This window comes from Acipenser ruthenus, chromosome 10 (assembly GCF_902713425.1).
Source record: "Acipenser ruthenus chromosome 10, fAciRut3.2 maternal haplotype, whole genome shotgun sequence".
NCBI classification, from domain to species: Eukaryota; Metazoa; Chordata; class Actinopteri; order Acipenseriformes; family Acipenseridae; genus Acipenser; species Acipenser ruthenus.
Genome location: NC_081198.1, coordinates 42,978,814 through 43,003,438, shown reverse-complemented (window position 1 = coordinate 43,003,438; position 24,625 = coordinate 42,978,814). Strand labels below are relative to the sequence as shown.

The 24,625-nt window shown below is 36.2% G+C and overlaps 1 protein-coding gene across 4 annotated transcripts in view; it reads left to right on the top strand.

Annotated features, from left to right (window-relative positions):
* Window positions 1-24,625, top strand: part of LOC117402560 (protein TANC1-like) — a 115,343-nt gene that overhangs the window by 82,408 nt on the left and 8,310 nt on the right. For 3 of the 4 annotated variants that reach the window (XM_034003859.3, XM_034003850.3, XM_034003842.3), the window contains 8 exons: window positions 620-851; window positions 4,427-4,593; window positions 9,142-9,749; window positions 13,524-13,632; window positions 13,787-13,909; window positions 18,212-18,448; window positions 19,150-19,335; window positions 19,808-19,886. In XM_034003859.3, the coding sequence (XP_033859750.3) occupies window positions 620-851; window positions 4,427-4,593; window positions 9,142-9,749; window positions 13,524-13,632; window positions 13,787-13,909; window positions 18,212-18,448; window positions 19,150-19,335; window positions 19,808-19,886 (1,741 nt within the window). The remainder of the gene's footprint in view (window positions 1-619; window positions 852-4,426; window positions 4,594-9,141; window positions 9,750-13,523; window positions 13,633-13,786; window positions 13,910-18,211; window positions 18,449-19,149; window positions 19,336-19,807; window positions 19,887-24,625) is intronic. The other variant, XM_059032327.1, reaches the window with a different exon arrangement.

Genomic DNA, 24,625 nt, shown 5'->3' with positions numbered 1-24,625 from the left:
TACAGATGCGTAACAAGAGCGAACCATCACCTTGACAAAAAGCATCAGTGAAATATCTATCAACAGAACAGTTGTGACAGTTCCTTTACACAATGCATTAAGAACGAATCTGTGCCAGCCATTTGCTGTGGTTGGTGCTGCATTAAAAGTAATATTGTTTGCCATCATGTCACTTTGAAGATGGTGCATAACTGGGATCTACCAAATATGACCAAAGTAAGCAGTACTTAGGGAAGTACTGTAGCTTAGAGCCTGCAACAAGTATAACTATTAAGAGGAAAACAGGCAGCACTTTGGTAAAAGTAAATGTTTTGATGGTTAATCCCTCAGTGAAAGCCCTGTATCAAATCGGGATACCTAAGGCTTACTGTGAAACTTGCGTTAGCAATTTTAAATATTGCGTGAATGCATTTTAAAATATTACCCATAAAGAGCTAAGCAAATTAACCCTGTACATTAAAAACAAAAAAGGTATTTTTAAATGATTATAACAAATGAAAACCTTTCTTGCATCACAAAAGTCATGCGCCAGAGAGTTGTAGATGATTCTGTAGTAAATTTTAATACTCTGTGATTTTATAAAGGATGTTTTGTGTTCCATCTTCATTTTCTTTTTCAGGTTGTTGCTTATCATTACTGTCAGGCAGATAATACGTACACATGCCTGGTGCCTGAATTCGTCCACAGCATCGCCGCCCTCCTTTGTCGAGCTCATCAGCTGACTGCGTACAGGGATCTGCTTCTGAAAGAGCCACATCTACAGAGCATGCTCAGTCTGAGGTCATGTGTCCAGGACCCAATGGCAGCTTTTCGAAGAGGAATATTGGAGCCTCTTGTAAACCTTAGGAAAGGTATGTGAAGCCTAGACATATGTATAAAGGGTGGTAATGAAGTAAGCTGGGGACTAGACAGAAACGATGATATTGGTCACGGAGCAGTGAAATGTGGCTGGTAGAAATGCTACATGATGTGCTCCACATTGTCACAGCTTCCATTGTGGCCCATGGGGTTCCTCTTATTCAGTTTTCAGCGGCTTCAATCCATATGCTGTTCAATGTGATTTCGGTTTACTTCAGTTACTGTACAGCCTCCATTTTTGGCAGGAGTTTGTAAACACCTGATCAGAGCAGTATCACAGCAGGATTCTTGATTCCTGGGGGGCTGTGTGGTCCAGTGGTTAAAGAAAAGGACTTGTAACCAGGAGGTCCCTGGTTCAAATCCCACCTCAGCCACTGACTCATTGTGTGACCCTGAGCAAGTCACTTAACCTCCTTGTGCCCCGTCTTTCGGGTGAGATGTAATTGTAAGTGACTCTGCAGCTGACGTATAGTTCACTCACCCTAGTCTCTGTAAGTCGCCTTGGATAAAGGCGTCTGCTTAATAATAATAATAATAATAATAATAATAATAATAATAATAATAATAATAGGCTCTTAATGCTTCTGTGGGATTGGCTCTTGGTGATATAATGTAGGCATGCAAGGCTTTTACGCTGTGTGGTTAACCATGTGGCATCTCTACCTCCCAAATGAGAAAATGCATTTCCTTTGGAGCAGCTTACCATAAACACCACCCTCTGTCAGTCCCCTTTCATTTAGAAATCTGAAACTCCCCCTCTGTAATGATTACCAGCTTTATTAAGACTGCTTAATTCCCTTTGGTAATCGAAATAGTAGGATTCTACTGAATTGCAAATGTTAGAACATCCATGTTCGTATTTCAGTAATTATTGTGGTAGTAACCTTTAATGTTCTCTGTTTGCCAAGAGTACAGTATCTGTTATTATTTATTTCTTAGCAGATGCCCTTACTCAGGGCGGCGTACAGTTGTATACAAAAATACATATCAAGAATTACAGTACAATTAAGAGCAAGATACAAAATACAATGACTTCAGTCTTAATAAGAGCAAATACAAAACACAGTACAATTTGATATCGGGGGCAGTTCAAGAGCAGATAAGTGTTGATAGATACATCAGAGTTAGATACGAGTGCAAGTGAAATACAAAGTACTACAGATTGGGTTAAGTGCAGGATTAAATACAGTAAAATAGGGAGCAGATAAGTGCAAGTTAAAGTGCATTAAAGGCAGAGTGCTATATTGACCAGAAGGGGAGAGTTGAGATGGTTGTTAAAATGATTGGGGTTTGGATAAGCAACTATTTTAGTTACTTAGTACTTTCATTTTACATATAATCCTTGTATATTATTTCCTGATTTACATGTGACCAGAAATTATAGACTGTTTAAAAGGGCTGCCTTGAAACAGAAATGAATATACAATGCATTTCGCTGCCATCTCAAACATTTCTTTCCAATTATGAAACATCTTGAACGAAGCACGCAGAAAAGATAAAATGATCAAGGATATATCAGAATGTGAAAAAACAAACAAACTGGAGGATATTGAGAATAAAATGGCCTGTATTTCACAGCTAGGCTCACAAAACTATGGGAATATTAAAAGACTTGTGTGTATGAATCCTCTTTGAAAACCAAGGCCACAATATCTGAAGGTCATAGCAAAAGCATTTGCAAAATTATAGAAGGCATCTGTGTGTTTCTTTTTAAAATTCAAATAAAAAAATCAATGTTGAGTCCATTAAGATGCGAAAAGCAAATTGAATACCTCTGCTATAACTGTGTAAATTGATCATTTTTTTTATCTCTTCTGTGTCATTTAAATAAATGGTTTCCAATAGTTTGATAATATAGAGAAATCCAGTACTCTTATAATAACGCAGTTTTTAGTTTTTTTTAAAACAAGGAAAAAATTTGAATATGCCAGGTGTTACCAAGTTGGTCTTAATGTAGGGTCTCGGACATAAAAGGGGATTTTTTTTCTACATCTATAAATATTTCATTGGTAACACCAAATAAATACCCCAATAGGGAAGGCACACCAATTCAGCAGTTTCTTCTTTGAATGCATTTTTTAATTCTGTTAAATTGTTTTAATGTGCAAATAGAAAGTGCAACTTTCTCAGCAGAGCAGCACAGATCCCTTGCTGTTTTTCTTTAATTACCCTTGATCTGTTCAAATAGTAAACATTTTATTGATAATCAAAGATGCATTCAGACATGTAGTTCTAGCTGAGATGAAGGATTTTCTGATGCGTAAAAGATTTTAAAGATAATTAAAAATCCATAACACTGCAACCTGCTATCGGTTTTTATTACAATTTGTGGAGTGTAGTTTCAGTCTCATTAATTTATGAAATCCTCCTAGATAATTATTTATCCTGAAGTAACATTGAACTGCTTGTAATTGTTGTAACATAGTGTTTAATATAACATTATCTCATTTCTTTATTACCAAAGTTATCCTACTCTGTGCATTCCGAAAAGAATTATAGCAGTATGATGATACAAGTTATCAGTTTAGAAAGGAGAATAAATATCTCTTTTACTCCCATAAACATACAGCTCATATTGCAGCTGTTAATATATACATAAATCAGTGTCTGTTGATTCTAAAGTGAAGTACCTTAAAGTTCCTGGTTGGTGTAGGTTGAATTATTATATGGTAATATGATACACTGGTGAATTTTGGACTTAATACATGGAGTTTTCACAATTTGATGTTCATTTTTTGTTGGATCACAGAATACAGAAAGCTTCATAAGCACTGAGATTTGCTACAGTATGACTCATGGTGTTCAGCTTGATACAGTTCAAAATACTGTACAGGCGCGCAAACCCCTCTATTTACCCTGTAATAATCATTTTCTAATACAGAAATTAACCAGACACAGATGGGGCTGAGCATTTTGTGGCTGGTAATTGAGGGTGCCGGCCTAATTCACTTGTATTGGAAAATCATAATCGGTTCTGGTGTAGTTTTCATGCACCCTTTTACAAGTTTTAGGAGAATTTCCATCTGTTATATACTTGGGTAATGGTAGTACAGTGTATACTATGGTATTTGTGATGTTAGTAGACAGGTGGTGTATGTTATGCAATAGGTACAGTACGCATTATGCAAAAAATGCATGGTAACGCAAGACTGTTCAGTCAGGTATTACAAGGGGTGTGCATTATACACCTGGTGCGTGTTATATTGCAAAAATAATGATTTAGTGTAAAAGCTGATCGCATTAAAGACAGGTTGGGTTTTTCTGTACAAATTCAATGACTAAGATTAACCTGACATGGCCATACAGACATTACGAACGTGTAGTTTACATACTGGTAGATATTCTACTGATCCTGCCTGTTATGGTAAATGCACATGTTACTACAGTGCAACCTCTATTTTGAAGTGCTTCCTAAAAGCTATTTTAAGACCATGCATGAGGTCTTTAGCAAAACTGTGCTGTTCTGCTTAACATCTTAATCTAAGTTTCTTTCTTCCTCTTTGTAGTGTGCGCACATATTTATTTTCCTGTGCTTAACATTCCTGGTGTCTTGGCTTGCTCTTTTCAGAGAGGAAGATTCCTGAAGAAGACCACATCATTTTGATTGATGGCCTCAATGAAGCTGAATTCCACAAGCCTGATTACGGAGATACCATTGCTTCATTTATTACCAAAATCATTTCTAGGTTTCCATCCTGGCTCAAGTTGATTGTTACTGTGCGAGTCAATCTTCTGGTAAGTATGTTTTGGATTGTTTTGTAATGCACAGGTTTATATCCCCCCCCCCCCCCCCAAAACACACAAGTAATGAGGTATTTTCCAGATAAGATTTTGTCAAACAAACTTATTTGAAATGCAGTCAATGACCTAATTAGTGTCAATGTGCTTCAACGAAGAATACGGGAGTCTCCCATATTTTAGACCCTTCTCTCGGACATCTCCCAGGACAGATTTTCTCCCGTATTCTACTGTTAAACCCCCTTATGTCAGCAAACCTTTAATGTCTACAAAATTCATGGCCGGTGATTACTGCAATCCCTGTCTGTACATAGCAGGGTTTAGGACCGAGGGGAGCCCTGTGGCAGGCATGCATTCAATGCGCCAGGCAAGTTCACACTTAGCCACGCACCTGTGCACATACACACCCACCCACCCCTCCGCTCTACAGGGGAAACAGTAAAAAAGGTATCACGGAATGGAACACCCCCCCCACCCCCACCCCCACCCCCTCCCTCCCGATTTTGTGTTTTCAAAAGATATGAGATTTCAGTTTGCAAAAGCTCCCGTATTTTAAAAACTCAATGTTGACAGGTATGGAATGGTTACTTCCTGTTTTAAAGTCGGGTTCGTGTAAATATCCACATTTTCAGTGAGTGTGATTTTTTTTTTTTTTTAAGCAGTTGTCAGTCTTGGTTGGCTGATGTGTTTTCTGTTTGATGTGATGACGATGCTGGCCTTGGCCTCTTTTTTGAAGGTTTTATTCAACATTCATGCACTGACAAATACAATCCCAGTGGTGGAAAGAGAGGTTACATAGTGTCATAACATATGCACAATACTATATATATATATATATATATATATATATATATATATATATATATAAAATATGGAGACCTATTTTATGTCAGTACATGTATGTGTGTGTATATATATATATATATATATATATATATATATATATATATATATATATATATATATATATATATATCTGTGTGTGTAATTATTTTCTAGCTATTATCTGAATGGATTTAAATGTACTGTATCAGGCCACATTAAGTATGACAAAGTGACAGTTCCATATAAATATTTAATGAAGTATGAGTTTATTAAATTTAAAGGGTGATTTACTATAGGTTGGTCACAATAAATGGTGGAGACAGTATATTAGTTCTCACAAATATTAATGTGATTTATTGTTTGTTTTTTTAATCGTGTTTTCAATTTTAAAGAATGATATAATTGTGTTAGTTAATGCTTGTGTATAATGCTCTTTGTTTATTCATTTATAGAGCGAGGAAGGGCAGTCTTCAGTTGTTTGGAGTTTTGGGGATTCTTGGGGATGGGGGTGGTTGAAACTGCTGGCCGAGTGTCATGTGGCTTTCAACCAAATCAATTAAAATGTCTGAACATTTATATCATTCACTCAGACGACTGAACTTCCTTTTAATTGCACTAGTTGGCATTTTGTTGAAACAGTTTTGGTTATTTATTGAGACAATGCAAATTGATTAACATTAGCTTGGCTTTGCTTATGCATATTGGGATTCAGTACCTGACCCTCATTAATACAATATGAAGGGACAGAGTCGGCAGGAGCCTGGCAGACAGCCATCACAAACCTGCCTCCTCAAAGCGTTGGATCCATTGAACAAAAAAAACCTGTTATACCTCAGAATGACGGATTAGGGCTTCTCGCAGAATGCTGCCAGAGAAAAGAAATCGCTAGTAGGTGGGAGGCCATGAGCCTAAGCATATTCAACTCCACTAAAGTGTAGTAACAACAGGCACGTTGTTGATCTGTTATTGATTACTTTGGTTTTTTTATGAAATAAAAAAGTATGTACTGTAAAAACTAAATCAATACCATGTTGAGAAGTTTTTAATATATGGGCTTTCATTACCGATAATGACTCATTTTACCAAATGTTAAGTAGTAAAGGCACAGAATTAGGTGCAGAATGTACGCAATAATAGAAATACTTGAAACAATCAAAAACTGGAAATGTTTGAAACATACTTTTAATATAATAGACACTACTCAGTGGTCCAGCAACTTGTTTTTATCTGTTTAGCCAAAGAACAATCACGGATATCAAGAAACCTATTGAGTAGATTAAGGACGTCTGCTAATAAATAAATAAATAAATAAATAAGATTAAAAAAGAAAAAGAAAGTATGTTTCCAAGATCAGCATTTGTGTCAAAGACCTGCAAAGTATTCTGCTCGTGTGTCTTTGTATTCCATTATTTAACTGTTTAAGGAGAGCATTATTATTATTATTATTATTATTATTATTATTATTATTATTATTATTATTATTATTATAGTATATTACCACCATTTTAGAAATATATCATATTATGAATTTTGAGAGAACCAAGTATACTTAGATAATGGTATTGTATATAGTATGCTATGGTGTTTTTGGTAAGGTAATATACAAGAGGTATGTGTTGAGGGCAGCAGTGTGGAGTAGTGGTTAGGGCTCTGGACTCTTGACCGGAGGGTTGTGGGTTCAATCCCCCAGTGGGGGACACTGTTGTTGTACCCATGAGCAAGGTACTTTACCTAGATTGCTCCAGTAAAAAACCCAACTGTAAAAATGGGTAATTGTATGTAAAATAATGTGATATCTGTATAATGTGAAATAATGTATAATGTGATATCTTGTAACAATAATAATGTGTTACAAGAGAGGTGCAAGAGGTGTGTGTTATACAAGGGATGTGATCCATGGCTGCACAGTCATGTGTGATCCAAAAATGACTCAATTGGAAATCGGTGTTCTATTCAAAAAATGACTTTATAGGAAATCGGCATTCTATTCCAGAAATGACTGCACAGGCAACCCGAATGGTTGCAGGAAATACAGTAACTACATGAGGTAGAGATAATGGAACAAATGGATGTATAAAATGACTGCCTCAACAGTGCTACAAAATGAAATGTGGAGATTCATTCATCATTTCGGATGTCCTTGTTCTCATAGTCTAGGTCTTATTTGAGAGAGTGTATTGACAGTGTTTCTCGACTTATGTCTGTTTCGAAAGAAATAAAATAGTAATACCACGTACTATTGAAGGCTATTGAAGGCTATTGAAAACCACCTGTCTAGATTTGATTAAACGTTTGCATTTGTTATGACCTTTTACAAGCTGTCAAGAAAAGGATTCTTGCGTGTGTTTTACAAAGCCAGGCTGATACGATTCTGCTGAACAGTACCACAGTTGTAAAGTAAAATGGTCTTTGCTGATTTGTTGAAGACCATATCTACCAGAATGGGTTTCTCAGTGCTGTAGTTACTATGGAAATGTGCAGAACAGATCTTACTATGCAGAGGAATCACAAAAGCCTGACCCATCAACCGGTTGAGGTTGTGCTGAATGCATGTGTAGTTGGGTATGACTTGTTATGATTGCACGCTCTTTGTTGCTGAGATATCATAAAGATGATGCTGTGTAGTCATTGCCTGGCTACATTACTGGGTAGCAGTGTGGAGTAGTGGTTAGGGCTCTGGACTCTTGACCGGAGGGTCGTGGGTTCAAATCCCGGTGGGGGCACTGCTGCTGTACCCTTGAGCAAGGTGCTTTACCTAGATTGCTCCAGTCAAAAAAAAAAAAAAAAAAAAAAAAACCCAACTGTATAAATGGGTAATTGTATGTAAAAATAATGTGATATCTTGTAACAATTGTAAGTCGCCCTGGATAAGGGCGTCAGCTAAGAAATAAATAATAATAATAATAATAATAATAATTACACAGGCTAGATTTTAGATTGAGACAAAATAGGAGGAAACAAATCTGTCAAATATTAGAGGCTTAAAAGAGTTGCCTACTTTGTGTAATAACATGTTTGGTCATTTTGACACCACCTTTTTTAATGTATTTTTTAAAGTATGTTTGTTAGATTTTTAACCAGCTATAACCCACATCCGATGATATGATTCCCGGAGGAATCTTTTTAACATCTGGCTATACAGTTTGAGGGTCAAATGAATTGGCCAGTTTATGAGTTTCTGAACTAAGATTGAGCTTCATGTTTCCTTAAGACAAAAAACATAATCTTACTGTAAATGAATTGCACCATTAGCTGATAAACCAAATCTGTATGAGGCCTGTAAAGGTTCTTCATTTGCAACTTAAAAGTAATTTCAATTAGGAGTGTGCAGAATACTATTTTATCGGAAGTTGTTTACAGCCTCTGTACGCCACTATGATAGTCAGAGCCCGGAATGAGCAGAAAATAATCTTCGTCAGCTTTTAAAACACTCAGTGCGGAAGCTAATTGCCATTAATTGGTATGTGAGGGAGACAGCTTTTTTTGTTTGATTAGAATGATTTATTGGAAACCTGCCAATTTTTCTTTTAATACATTTAAAAGCCAGTAAGTATTCTGCACACCCCTAATTTGATGTAAAAGTTGCAATGCGACTGTGTTTCTCCCTATGGGTTTTTGTAATGGTTTTCAATTAAAAAAATAAAGAATCAACTTGGAAGGGATTAAATGAAGCAAAGTTGTAAAGCAGAACTTTATTTATTTATTTATTTATTTTAACAGGAAATTACCAGCTTGCTGCCATTCTCCAAGTTTTCTTTAGATGACTTCCCAGAGAACAAAGATATCAACACTGATCTCAATGCGTACATCCAATATCGAATCAACAACAGTAAGGAAATACTAAACAACATATCTCTGAACGGTAAAGCAGACCCCGTCACTGTGGGCAAGGCGAGTAGCCACTTGATAATGCGCAGCCAGGGCTCCTACCTGTACTTGAAGCTGACCCTTGACCTTTTCGAAAAGGGCCACCTGGTAATAAAGAGTGCCAGCTACAAGGTGGTGCCCGTGTCCCTCTCGGAGCTGTACCTGCTTCAGTGCAACATGAAGTTCATCACCAACTCTGCCTTTGAAAGAACTCTGCCTATCCTCAATGTGACATTGGCATCCCTGCACCCAATGACAGATGAGCAGATCTTTCAGGCCATTACCGCAGGCTGTTTGAATGGCGAGCTGGATTGGGAGGACTTTCAGCAACGGATGGAAGGGCTTTCGTGTTTTTTGATCAAAAGGAGGGACAAGACGCACATGTTTTGCCATCCTTCTTTCCGCGAGTGGCTGGTCTGGCGATCGGACGGCGAAAGCACAGACTTCCTCTGTGACCCACGGTAAGTAGTCTTGATAGACTGATGATACTTCGACTGAGTAATAAATACATGCTGAGTAAACAGTACCATAGATGTTCTGAGATTGCAAAGACTGCATGTTTGTTTAGCATACTTAATGGCAGTGATACTCACTCGGTGTGTTTCATTGCAGGATCTTAATTGCTCAATTGATCATCTAGTCTCAATTCAATAATTTAGGTTGGAATAAGGTCCTGGACTGGAATGAATTGGAAGAGCCAAAAGTGTGTACCACTGCTTTGTTGTGTTTTGATATGTTAAGTTTGTGCTTTTATGGGTTGTTGACAGTGTTGTTTGGGTTTGAAGGAGCTGCTCTCATTTTCCTGTGTTTGTTCTAATAGATTTATGACCCTGAGGGGAGGCATGGAGGCGTGGTTTCATTTTTCATTGCAAGAAAAACAAAACAAGGGTGAACCCATAAAGATTAAAAAAGCAGTAATTGCTCTTCGAAATGCATGTATACCATATAATAGTGTACATTGGAAATGTACTACATTTATCATTACTGTTTTGTTGTACTGATGATTTTAAATTAATTGTATTAAAAGAGTGCCAGTGCTTTAATTTCACATTGAGTTTCATTTTAAACACTAGTCAGTGGACTGAAAATTACAGAAGAAAAGCAGAATGGTCATTTTTCCCTCTCCCACACTTAGAAGAAATTCCAGGGGGAATCCACAGGATGGAGTAAATCCTGTCTGGCAGGAACAGTGGGGCTACCTTAACATGTCCTCTGTGCCAGTCAGTACCTGTCAGATCATTTTAACATGGATCACCCTGGATTGTATTTGAAACAAGGGAGCCTCCACCACACTACTCTCTATGAATAGAGTATTGTGAAGCAAAATTGAATACATCTTAAACAGGGATAGATGCAATCTACAGGCAGGGATATTTATATTAAACATTATTCAGAGGCTAATTTAATAGGGTTCTCTGGTATGTGAGAATGGTTTCTGGTACGTACTGCACTCTAGTAGAGTATTTAGGTTAGTTTTAACCCTTGATATACTCGGTTCTGAGTTATAAAGTTACCAAAGCCAGTCATTTTCTGTCTCGGAGATACAGAGTGAGCCCAGGGAATGTCAACTTTTAAAGCTCAATGCAGGGCTGTCAGTCAGTTTCATTAACTTCAGTTTCATTAATCTGTACAAAATCTGGCGCTACAGTAGATGTTTTGCTCTGCTATAAGAAAGTGTTGTAAAATCTGACAAGGGCTTGTCAAATACCAACAACTTTTTTAAGAAAGAGATTAGGTAAGTATTTCTTTGCTGCCCGAAGATCACTAAATTGGAGCATACCTGTGTCTTTGTGTCCCTAAAGCGGCTCTGTTTTGGTGTGACGGGTTAAGTAGACATAATAGGGCTTTTAAACCCTCTGATTATTTATTTGAATGGCTATGACATTGAAGTAGCTCTGGGGTTATAAAACATAGCAACTTTTTGCAGAAGCAGTTTGCATGGCCCATCCTTGAAGTTCCTTGCAACTATAACATTGTATGTTTTTACAGAGCCTTCCAGCATTTTGTATTTATTATGATCAGAATGAGAATGCCAAATAAAACCTGTCAAGGGGATTTAAAGCATGCATAGAATACACCTTGCTCACGAATACTGCAGTGTGTTACGTATTGTAGTAATTTTAAATGTAAAATACATTTTGTTTAATTGAAACAGCGATTTATTATTCATTTAAAATACAGTGTGAAATTCTAAACTACCAGGAAAGCACAGGCCCTATTCAATGTTGAAAACCTTCTGTTCTATTTACAGTCTGCCAGCATACTGAATCCTTGATGCTGTTGCTATGACACTCGAGCATCACTGCATGTCGTCTTGGACAATGGTCTTGTAAAAGTAGATTATGCTCAATAGGGGCCTGTTTTTTTTCTGTTATTGTCTAACAAAACAGGGTATTGATTCTTTTTTTAAATTTATTTATGTATTTATTTTTAACAGATGTTATACATATTTGGCTGAAAAACATTTATATAATCGCTAATATGGCATAGGCATGATTGGTCAAAATGCAAAACTATGGCAGAGATGGTGTATGGAGTATTTAAACAGTTTTAAATAGGTTTCAAATTTTGAAATTTAAAAATGTTTAGACCTCTATGAGCAATTTCAGTTGAAATGCATGAGAGGCTAACAATGTGACAGCTTTTTAATTGGAAAGGAAAGCTTGTGTAATTTTAAATTTGCATACAGTCATCTAAAATATTAAAATGTAATCTGTGTGTGTTCTAATAAAATTCTGACTGCCTGGAAGATTTTTTTGTGAAATGCACTAATACTATTGTGTATGTGTATTCTTTTTTTATATGATCTATTCATGTTTTGTGTGTGTATATATATATATATATATATATATATATATATATATATATATATATATACACACACATACAGTGCTCACCCGTTATAACGCGCCTCGTATAGTGCAGAATCAGTTATAACACGGTAGGGTTGTAGCTCTCCTTTGCTCCATAATGCCATTACTGTATGTATGTGTGTGTGTGTGTGTGTGTGTGTGTGTGTGTGTGTGTGTGTGTATATATATAATTGCCATAGTTATAATGAGGTTTGTTAAGATGAAAGTCCCCTTATTATTCAGATATCATTATTGGTGCTTCATGGGTAAGATGCAAGCTGCTTTTAAACACCCGCTTCAATAATTTCCACATATTTCACAGATGTAGAAAGCCTTCCAATGTTTGTGGATGAAAATAATAGATCATGCGACATTTATTTTAATTAAAGTTCAGTGCCTTGTTATTTTTTAGATTTAAAGTGACGCACAAACAGTCAGTATTTTAACTGAATGCTTCGGCCAAGACCAAAGACCTAGAGTTCATGCATGGCCCTTCGATGAACTTCTAAGTTAATTAACAGGAATAATTCACTTGCTGTGTTCACTTCGAGCATTATCAGTGTTTGTTTTAACATTTGTTAAAAAAAAAATATGTCTTCATGGGCAAAAAGTATAACCACAATAGAGAAATTCTGTTGTTTTTTAAAGACCAAAAAAAAACCTTCAATTGATCTCAGTATCTGGTTAAAAAAGACCAAAAATAGTTAATAAAGAAACAAGAACTAGTTTAATCTGCAACTGATTTTGTTTTTAAAACTCGAAAGTGGCATTAACACTGTTAGGAAAAGTCATGGTGTGGAGGTCTTAAATAAGCCCACTCCACTTCTTGGGAGTGTGTTAATCCTTCATTTCAGTCATGCTATATTTATACTGGTACACAATGAAGATTCCGGACATAACTATAGGTAGCCTTTTACCGAAAATACAACTGTTTTTATTAGAACCAACAAGCATTATACAAGCTTCACAATTGATTACATTTCCAAATGCGAAGGGGATATACTGTACTAGAGATGGACGTACATACATACTTCACACTTCACATATTTCTCCATACAGTATATCTGAAAAACGCGTATCTAATTGTTATTAAACTTGGTATTAACATTTATCATAAGTTATTGAGAATTGTCGTATTCTGGAGATATATAGGGGCTGCATATGGTTATCATAGTGTGTGTGTGTGTATATATGCTGCAGCTGTTTCTTGCACATTGCTGAGTCAAGAAATTATTAACTAAAATAAGCATTCCTGGATTGAAAATACCAGATCTGCCCTGGTTGATGCAAGTGATAAGTAGACTCAGTGTGTAGGTGATGTGCACTTGCCTGTATTTATTGCACGTTTTCCATTTTTGTTCCCTTTCAACTTGGTTTGAACAGGAGTGGACATGCTCTCATGGCATTCATGCTTTCACGCCAAGAAGGGAAATTAAACCGTCAGCAGACAATGGAACTCGGTCATCATATCTTAAAAGCACACATTTTTAAGGTAGGAGAGTTTGGTTTGATGGGTGATAAGTTTCTACATTCCTTGATTGTAACTGCCTATTTTCAAGGTGTGACTGCCCATTGTATTGTTCTTCAGTTCAACAAAGATTCTGTGTGATTACTGATAACTGTCAGCCTGTTTTTCTTTCCGTCAGGGTCACAGCAGAAAGACTGGCGTTTCATCCAGTGTCCTTCAGGCTCTGTGGATCAGCTACAGCACGGATGGACTATCTGCTGCCCTGGCTTCTTTAAGGAACCTTTATACTCCAAATGTGAAGGTAGATTATACCTTTGTTAGAAGTCTCTATTTTTTATATTAAATCTTGTACATAATGTACCAAATTAGTTCCTGATATTTGCTGTTTTGCATACCGATTGGGTACTACCCCCTACTGAGGACTTACATTACTCAAAGTCTGTAATGTCTGGAAGCTGCTAATTCACCCAGAGCAAATGCATTTTTCTAAAACCATGTGAAATCAATTTCTATAAAAAGTCTACTCAAATAAATGTGGATAGTCTGGTTTCAGAAACTGCATTCACATATTTTGATTGCCAGGTAGTTATGGTTCATAATGGTTTAGCTGATTCGTTTGCTGTTTTTTGTCATGGTGATTCACAAAAGCTAAAACCCCATTGAGGTGGAAATGGAAGTGAACTGAAATGTGCTTAAGTGAATCCATTTTTAATATCAGTAGCCAACCTAATAACACATTTTGGGATTCCTTCTTTTTTATAGTAAATTATTTAAAAAGAACAAATTTAATTGGCAAATGGCAATGACGAATACCAGCAATGTCCTTCAGATCTAATGCAAGTGATAATAGACTTTGCAGATGCAAAGTCAGGAAATAGTCAGGAAATATTGTCTAGAGTGGAAGAAGTGCTTTAGTCTACGCAAAATAAGTAAGAGGTGCAGTTGTTTTAACCTACTTTATAGCAGTACATGTTACACCCATTCTCTTTAATGAGATCTATTCTTTTATAAAAGTGTTGCATGATAACACATTTTGAAAGAGGAGGTTAGAAAATGTTCACCTTGTGAGAAGATGTAAGAGAAGAAAAAAAAAACTACACATATTCCTGATAGAATCAATATTATCCTATTTAGTCCAAATTGTGTATTCATTTAGAAGATAAGATAACCATAGTACAGTTTTCAACCTGGTGTTACCTGGGTATTAATTCCTAATACAGATGAACATAGAAATGTACAGACCATATAAAGACTGTTTGTGCTCTAATGCATATTGTTCAGTGGTAATATATATATATATATATATATATATATATATATATATATATATATATATATATATTAGTGTGTGTGTGTGTATATATATATATATATATATATATATATATATATATATATATATATATATATATATATATATATTAGTGTATATATAATCAGAACAGTTTTATAATCCTGCTGATCCATGTTGTTTCTGTTATTTGAAGATAAATGTAGAAGACACAGAATTACTGTACATCAGAGACTTTTAGCTGCTCCAGTACAGATAAGACCAGATGACAACGATAGGGCAGCTGCTGTGGTGCTTACAGAGAAGGATTCGTGCGCATTCTGTTCTGGAGCGTATTTGTTGATATACTTGCTACCAGATCTGCAATGAAGACTAAAGTAATACTAATGGATACAGTGGTGTCAGTTTATTCGCTTGTATTTGGTTCTCTCATTTAATAAAATAATTGATTTAGCTCTCAGGTAAATCAATACGCCAAACTGAAGAGGCAGTGTAAACAGTGTAACTGTGATTAGTTTAACTTCTCTGAGCAACAATATTTACTCAGGGCTAGGGCTAGAACAATTACTGTAGATGTTTTTCTTGACACAATCCTGCATCCACTGTAAAAAACAAAAAAAGTGTTGGCATTATTAGTTTAAAAATGCAGCTTTTAAGATAGCTTTTTTTTTTTATGTGATACCTTATGAACTAATGGTGCCCATTCTCGATAAATGTTGTGTTTGAATTTCTGTTTTACTTCCCCTAAGCATCGGTGGAACTGGCAGATGATGATAATACAGTCTCCTGCTGCGGATGGTAGTTGCAATAGAATGTGTTTTTAGATTAGAGGATGACACAGGAGCAAGGAGGGAGGTGAAATGTATATGGTATATAAATATGGGGAAATCTAGAATACTGTAGTTAACACACAAGTCCACTAAGGAATGTATGTCATTATGAGACACTAGGCCTACAGTGCCTTGCGAAAGTATTCGGCCCCCTTGAACTTTGCGACCTTTTGCCACATTTCAGGCTTCAAACATAAAGATATGAAACTGTAATTTTTTGTGAAGAATCAACAACAAGTGGGACACAATCATGAAGTGGAACGAAATTTATTGGATATTTCAAACTTTTTTAACAAATAAAAAACTGAAAAATTGGGCGTGCAAAATTATTCAGCCCCCTTAAGTTAATACTTTGTAGCGCCACCTTTTGCTGCGATTACAGCTGTAAGTCGCTTGGGGTATGTCTCTATCAGTTTTGCACATCGAGAGACTGAAATTTTTGCCCATTCCTCCTTGCAAAACAGCTCGAGCTTAGTGAGGTTGGATGGAGAGCATTTGTGAACAGCAGTTTTCAGTTCTTTCCACAGATTCTCGAGCTATGATAATTAATTTGTTAGAAAAGGCCATTAATGCTGTAATTGAAAATATTTGAAAGATTTGTTCAGCCTCTTTAATTAATGTAAGTTGTGGTTCACTGTTAATTTTACCATAGCCTTTCTGTTAAAATACATGGCATTAAATAATTAAGGTGGCCTTCTAGATTATTAGTAATGTAATAAACAAAAGGTCACTTTAATCACAGAGGCAGCTTAAGGATTTTTTTTTTTTTTTTTGTTAAGGCAGATTAGTTCAGGCGTTGCTGTGCCTGGCTACTGTATTATGGATGAAAATAAGCAAATACTGAAACCAGTTGTCCTCGGGCTTGAGCATGAATTATTGGGTTGGTGATGTATTCTTCCTTTGAGCTAAAAGGACATTGTTTTTTCTGTGACGTGCTAATAACAAAATCAGGGCCTTTGTAATACCTTGTATTCTTGCACAATAATAACAATAATAATAATAGTAGTAATAATAATCACCTCTGACTCTCAGACACATTGTATACAGGTTTTTCAGAAACGTATTCTCTATGTGTGTTTTCAATTGAAGTAAGAGTATAATGGAACTAATTAATGCTGTTATTTGGCTAGTGTCTTCAAAGACACACTTCCTGGTAATTGTGATGGTTCATTAAATTCACTTTCTCAAGGGGACACATTTTTATATTAACAAAATGTACATCCGGTTATATCATTGGAAGCCATCTGATTAACATCAAACAAACTTCCAGCTGAGTACACTGATGAAGGCTTTGTGAACCATGCAACAGCCTGATTTATCTTCTACCACATTTGCTGCGCAACTTACGCACGCAGCAGTTACTCAAATCTTCTTTTTTAAATACTGGTACTCATGACAGTAATACCCCTTGCATGAAAACAGAGTTCACAGTCATTTTAGAAAGAGACCTGAATGTCCGGGTGCACCATACAATATGGTGTAGAGAAAAATAAAATAATTTAGTGTAGCAATAATACATTATAAAATGTATTTATAATGTATTATTGCTACACTAATACATGAGCAAGTCACTTAACCTCCTTGTGCTCCGTCCTTCAGATGAGACTTAAAACTGAGGTCCTATTGTAAGTGACTCTGCAGCAGCATAGTTCACCGCCTAATCTCTGTAAGTCGATTTGGATAAAAGCGTCTGCTGAATGACTAAATAATAATGTGTATTTTTTAATTATTTTTTTTTCCTGTGCAAAAAAGTGACTTTTTGTCATTGATGAGCCCGGTTTATTATTATTATTATTTATTTCTTAGCAGACGCCCTTATCCAGGGCGACTTACAATTGTTACAAGATATCACATTATTTTTACATACAATTACCCATTTATACAGTTGGGTTTTTACTGGAGCAATCTTGGTAAAGTACCTTGCTCAAGGGTACAGCAGCAGTGTCCCCCACCTGGGATTGAACCCACGACCCTCCGGTCAAGAGTCCAGAGCCCTAACCACTACTCCACACTGCTGCCCGTTTGAGTTGATGTTGACACTACAAAAAAATAGAATGGTCCCATCTGTCAGTGTGGTGAGATTAGATTGTTCCTGAACAATGTGCACAGCAGAGCTGGAATCTGAGGGAGCTACAAGTGGATGTGTAAAGGCCTGAGCTCAATAATCACTGATCTACAAAGAGGGAAGATTGAAACCAAAAGGGCAGGAATAAGTTCATCTTACTTGAGTGTGGCTTTTATTAAAAACAGCAGCTCAATGTGGCCAGGATGTTGCGACTGATTTGCCGCTGTCTTGTACACTATGCTTCACTCTGTTGAGTCGATACTGTGTACTTCTGCTCGGGAGATATAAGGTCACACGTCGTGTTTGCTTTTACTCAATTTTTCTATGGTGTTGCTTGGTAAGAGTAAACCTATTTCTTTTGTTCCTTCTCTTTTTATACACAGTCTGTTTGCATACATATTTTTACATGCATTTCAGGTGAGTCGCCTATTGATGCTGGGAGGAGCCAATGTAAACTACAGGACAGAGGTGTTGAATAACGCCCCGATTGTGTGTGTTCAGTCCCACCTGGGCCATCAGGAGATGGCCAGCCTGCTCTTGGAGTATGGGGCTGCTGTGGACGGCGTCTCGGAGCACGGCATGACCCCTCTCTGCTTCGCAGCAGCCGCAGGTCATGCTCACATAGTGAATATGCTCTGTAAGAACGGAGCAAAGGTAAGACAGATCACACTGTTTTATATATTTTGTTACAGTATGTTGTCAAATACAGATACACTGCTTAATAAATCATGGCTTTCACAGATTATAAATCATTCAAATCTGATTATTTTTATAAAATCCTATCTAGACCAAGTTTATTTATTTATTTTTTTAAACAATGTATATACTGGTTATAGGCAGCAAATCTCTTGTGCCTTAAAAAAAATAAAATAATGAAAACTACTTGCTATTGTCATAATTTGCTTAGCTACCTTATCAATAATGCTGACAGCCCGAGCTCTCAACATGAGTGCACTTAGTGAAAGTCTAATGCAATTTAGCCATACAATAAATAGAAAATATGAAGAAAAATATGCACCCTGGATTTGAAGAGGCTCTGTAAGCTTATACTATACAAACCAGTACACCCACGGAGATATGGGACATTTTATACAGTAGCTGAGTGTCGAACTGACAAGGATGTTGATTGGGCACATGTAAACCAGGATAATTGTGTTAGTTGTAGAATCATATTGCCCATATCTGAATGGTGGATCTCCGCAGCCCCTGGTTTTGTGTGTCTTGCCCTTATTTGTCTCAGTAAAATACCTGGAGAGTGTCCTGCAAGTGTTGCACCTTTACATCACACTGCAAGGCTTCAGTACATGATCATTTTTACTTGCATAGTTATCTAATCTAAATCGCTTGTCATGCAGGCTGATCATGTAGACAAGAGTGGCCAGTATGCTTTGGTTCATGCTGCCTTAAGAGGTTATCCCGATATCATTGACCTCCTACTGGAGACTGACTGGGCGCCTGACATCCAGCAGCAGAACTCTTCTGTGAAAAACAAAGCTCTTCAACAAGCCTTGATCGCAGCTTCCAGTATGGGACACACGCAGGTATGGTATAGAGTTTATTAATTACGTACAATACATGTTCATAGCATCGCATGTTTAAGTGCTAGATGATCCAAAGGTCTTGTATATACACAGTTGGAAATGCTTAATATTATTTTGTCTATCTTATTGGCATATGATGCTTAAGTGGATAGACAGAGGTAGGTTGATGCGTAAATACTGAGTTATTAAGAACAACTGTAGTTGAATCTCATTCCATATATATATATATATATATATATATATATATATATGTGTGTGTGTGTATATATATATATATATATATATATATATATATATATATATATATATATATATATATATATATATATATATAATCAGCACTTTAACAATTGTAAGTGATTAAAGCAATACTATTTCTACTTTGTTGAATAATATAGTTATTTTTTCTTCTTCTTTGCTGATCATTTTTCAACCTGAATCTAGCTCATCCTTGTTGTATCTTGTTTCACAGGTTGTTAGAAGATTGCTGGCTTTGGATAAGGAACATGCTGTGGAAATTGATGGATATGATACACTGTGGGGAGAAACAGGTACTGTGCTTTAGGGTTTAGTTATTCTTGAGTTTAGCACAACTGTTTTGGTGCTAATGAAAGGTGCTGGATTAGCAGGAAAGGACAGTGAATCCTCTTGTTCAGTCTCCAGGCCCATCAAACCTTTGCTGTCGCTTTTTGAGTGCCTGTAGAAGGGCCCAGTGCCAACTATGTGCTGGTTTTGTGATACGGACCGCTTTCCACTTAGTGCAAATTTGAGACAACCACACTTGCCTGTTTTGAACCCACTTTAGAAAATGAGTGAGGAGAAAGGATATCTTTCTGCCCCATCATGCTCTTCCACCATGTGTGAAAGCTCAGTGGAAGTTTTGAGTATCCGACTTTGATATCAATTCAGAATCCCACAGCCTTCTCTTTTAATCTTCCTTTATAAACGAAGTTATTGATAACTCTACTGCATGTATTTTTATTTTAAATGCATTTTTTAACACCAGAAAAGCCATTATAAGGGCCCCAGATTTATTCTTTGATTTTACATTTAGTTAATACCTTTTATTAAAATGAATGTAGTAATTTGTTTGTGAAGTATACCTTATGAATAGCTCAAGTGGTTCAATGAGAGTCTGCTTGGCTCTCAGAACATCTATCAACATGGATTATTTGCCCTTGCAAGTCTTGTATCTGTGTTGAAGATAATGGCTTGATCTTGACCTTTCTGCACAACACAAGGTCGTTAGACTTGCTGTAATTTCTTTGCACTGCTCTTCAGTGTCTTTGTTATGCCCCTGTAAGCAGGCTGACCGGACCTGAATGAACTTATCTGGATGCACACTATATCATTTTGCATTAATCTTCCAGTCTCCAGCTGTGCTAGCTCCGTGCTCCAGTGCCTTCTCCTTTTTATTAACTAGCGCTTCACACTGTCGTGTTGGTTTAAGTGAACACTCAAATCCCATTTGTAGTCCATATCGTGCATGTCCCTCCTTTCCGTTATCTTATTGTGTTCAATATTTCTTAAACCAGTTTGCAAAATCTTGCCTGTATCTTACCGGTATATGAAATATATTCCATGTGCCATTTTTCCGCCCATGTGCTAAGCCAGTTGTACAAACTCATTTTTAAGTGGTTCTAGCCTTAGAAGTTCAATTTTATTTTCTTCTTGGTATAGTGTGCGGTTTTCTTCCTCAGAGTAAGATTATAGTCACTGATCCTATCAGATTGATCTTTGCTACCAGTTTTAAGCCCGCTTGCAGTTATTTTAGGACCAAGTCATGCATGCTTTATCTTTTTTTTTTTTTTAACTTCAAAACCAGATTAGCCAGATAGCTTTTGTTAAGCTCCCCCTTAGATATTATGGTTTTGAGTACACAAAGTGGTTCATGTCTTTTAAAAGTTAGATGAGGAACTGGCTAGTGGACTTGGATAGGTGGTAGTGGACACAGTCAGGGGTAGCAGTGTAGATTCTAGTGAATTGCACCATTTTAAAATGCAGCCATGGCAATAGTAATAGCAATGTTATGTATTTAAATTTCTAATTCATTTAACCACAAGGGTGTTATAGTGTTTCATCATCCACAGTACCTTTGCTGCCTATATTAATACAGCCAGTATTATAATAAGTTATTGGTAATGGTTGCTGAGACCTTTGTGATTTTCTCAGGTGGAAAGTTTTAAACCGTGTCTGTTGGAAACAAGGAGCCTTATCAGTCTGTGCAGCCTTTGAGGAAAATGTCTGTTCTTTTGCCTCTACCACCATTCCCTTGGTAGTATCAGCAGGAGCAGGTTTTATTTTCTAGCACTGCCCTTTTCTAAATTGAAATGATCTAAAATAGCAAGTATTAGTTCTCTTCTGTTTGTTGACTAGAGAGAATACCCAACATGTGTTCAGTACTTTAGATATGATTTAGATGCATTGAAACGATATATTCAAGAATCTTTCAGCAAAAGCATGCCGTTAATAATTTTTTGAAAACTATGTTTAATAAAGCTTCATGTAGAGAATCATTGCTAATGTAGCTTGCTTCAGAAATGAACAGTGGAAGTGTTGCTGGGCTAATACAATAGTTCAGCGTAGAAATAAACTGTTTTCAGCCTAGTCTACTGTAGCTTGTGCTGTGGAACAGGTCTTTTGTGGCACTTTATGGAGTTATCCTTAGGTCTAAACTTGTAATCTCTGAGTGTTGTTTAAGAACACAGCAGAAATAACTGGTGCTTGTTGCTAATCTCTAAAAGGATGACCTTTTGATATTGTTATTTACATCCTTTGTGGTCTTTACTATACTGAGGCTCAAGATACATGAGACTTTCTCTTCGTTTCATGTCTTTGCACACAGAGAAACACTTGCCCTCCGCCCTTTAATGCACTGGAAAATAGCCTTCAAGCACAATTATGATCTGGCCTCTTAACCACTCTTGATATATTGGTACAGGGCTGCGCTACCCTACTTGGTATTTCTTTTACAGTAAATGAAGCTACAGTATGTATCGACTAAGTTAATTTAATCATACTGCTGCAGGTTATAATATTACTGTTGGCCAATAAAAAAAAGAACATACACACCCACACACATGTACTTTTTTATTGAAGTTGAGGAAATACACAGTAGCTTGTGACCATAAGAAAAAGTCATAGTGCATGTAGGTTATCAATATCTGTGAATAGGTTTATTGCGCCCCTGCTGCTGCTTCAAACATCACAACCAGATTAGACACCAGCTTCGTATTGTCAGAGTTCTGGAAATGGTTAAGAGTAGGATTTAGATTTGTTCACACAACACCCATGTCAAGTTCTGCATCTAGTACCATGTAAAGTTTATGTTGACGCCAAGAGAGTAAGGCGCAAGCAGACAAGCACAAGTCTTTATTTATTTCTACACAATCTGCATGCACAAATATATTACAGTACCAACGTCTTTTTTTTTTAGATTTGTGTGGCACAAAAACCTGAATTAGGGGGAAAAAATGAATGGCAGATACTTAATGGGCATTGAGATGTAATTGCTCACAGCTGGCACTGATACAAGACAACCAAACAATATTCAGTTCAACAGGAACCACGATTCATCTGCCACTGGCAAGTCTTTAGCCAAGTCTGTTCATTTTACACCTGTTGTTGCAAAATGTTTAAATTTCTTTACCTGCAAAAATATTAGATTCTTACTGCATCATTTTAAAATCCCCATTACAGACAAAAAAGAAAGAAATGTAATTTGTTCCCAGAGACTGATCAGAAATTATAATTGGATATTGGATAATAAGAGCCTCTTTAAAACCAAAAATGTAGAGCCTGGTGTGTCTCATTATGTAATTACATTTAGGCCAGCTTTTATGATGATTGATAGAACCATTTTTTGTCCATATTACCATGGAGATCATTCTTGTTATATCGATTTCAGCAACGGTTAATGTTTTTTTTGTATGGTCATATTCTACAGTATAATACACTAAGAAAGTCAATGAGACATAAATACCAAAAGCTGTACTAGAGTTCTTTTAAAATGAAATACATTGCCTGTAAACCATTTCTTATATTGATAACCATTCTCAACAGAAGAATTTAAGATTCATAGTGGATAACCTAATATAACAACAGATACATATAAAATTCTCTATTGCAATGTATTCATATTTAAAGGGATATTGAATTGCTTTATCATGTTGGCACCGTTGCTTTAATTTTATTTGGAGAAATGGTGCAACTCTAGGGCTTTATCTTGAAGAGAGCAAATCTTATTCTGATAAGCTCAACTCCATCGGTTTATGTATAAGAAATTGCAAGATAATTTAATTCTAGCAATGTTTTCCCTAGACGGCAGCTTTCTGATAGATTTGAAAAGGAAGCCAGAAGCTGTGATCTGTGTGAGGAGAAAGCAAATAAGGTCATTAACAAAGTGTTTTATCTGTTTCCCAGAATTTGAAAACGCATTATTTGATGTTGTAAAAATTTAAATATATTATAAAACCCAACAATCAGACAAAGAAAAACATTCGTTAACAATTAGTTTGTGCACAAGCAGTTGTTTACACTGTAAAATCGGCAGAATAAATTGTTGTTTCAAATACTGTGAATTAATGTCCACTGTTTGGCATGCAAGAGGGGTCTTGCCTTGAAAATGTTGCATTTAAATTGTCCTGTTACTATAATACAGAGGCAGGTCACTTTTAACAAAGCTATTAGATTGTGTCTTATGTTTACGAATGAACTGCCGGTAGTATCAGTTGGTAGAACAAATATTTACTAAAAACTTAAAACTGTTTGGTTGTCTTGATGTTGTGTATTTGAAGTTAATCTTTATACTTGAAGTGACCTAGGCCTAGCGAAGGAGCAGACCTTTTGTCATAAGCTGCAGAGCTGAACAGACTGTTGACAAATAGGTTGTGCTGCACTGGCTTGGGTTCGTTATCCTTTCTTCAGACAGTGATTTCAAAACCATTTTTTTTTTCTATTTTGTGTCAGAAATACTGGTGCACTGGTGTTGATAGAAGTAAGGGAAATTGCTTTTCACTGTAGGGTACTTTAAAGTAATTAGTAGTAATTGTTTCACCAATTTATCTGCAGTGTTTTATCCTAATATTCTTGTCATGAAAGTAATTATAGTTGATATGGTGGTTGCTGGAATTGAAAGACAAATATAAAATGAATAATGAGAAACATGTTAGTTAAATTGGCCTTTTACTTTGTAATCAAGTGAAGATTGCAACAGGAACATTCGGACAAAAACAGCAACAATTACTGTGCGTGAGTAACTATTATGTTTTATTGTGAGTAACTATTATGT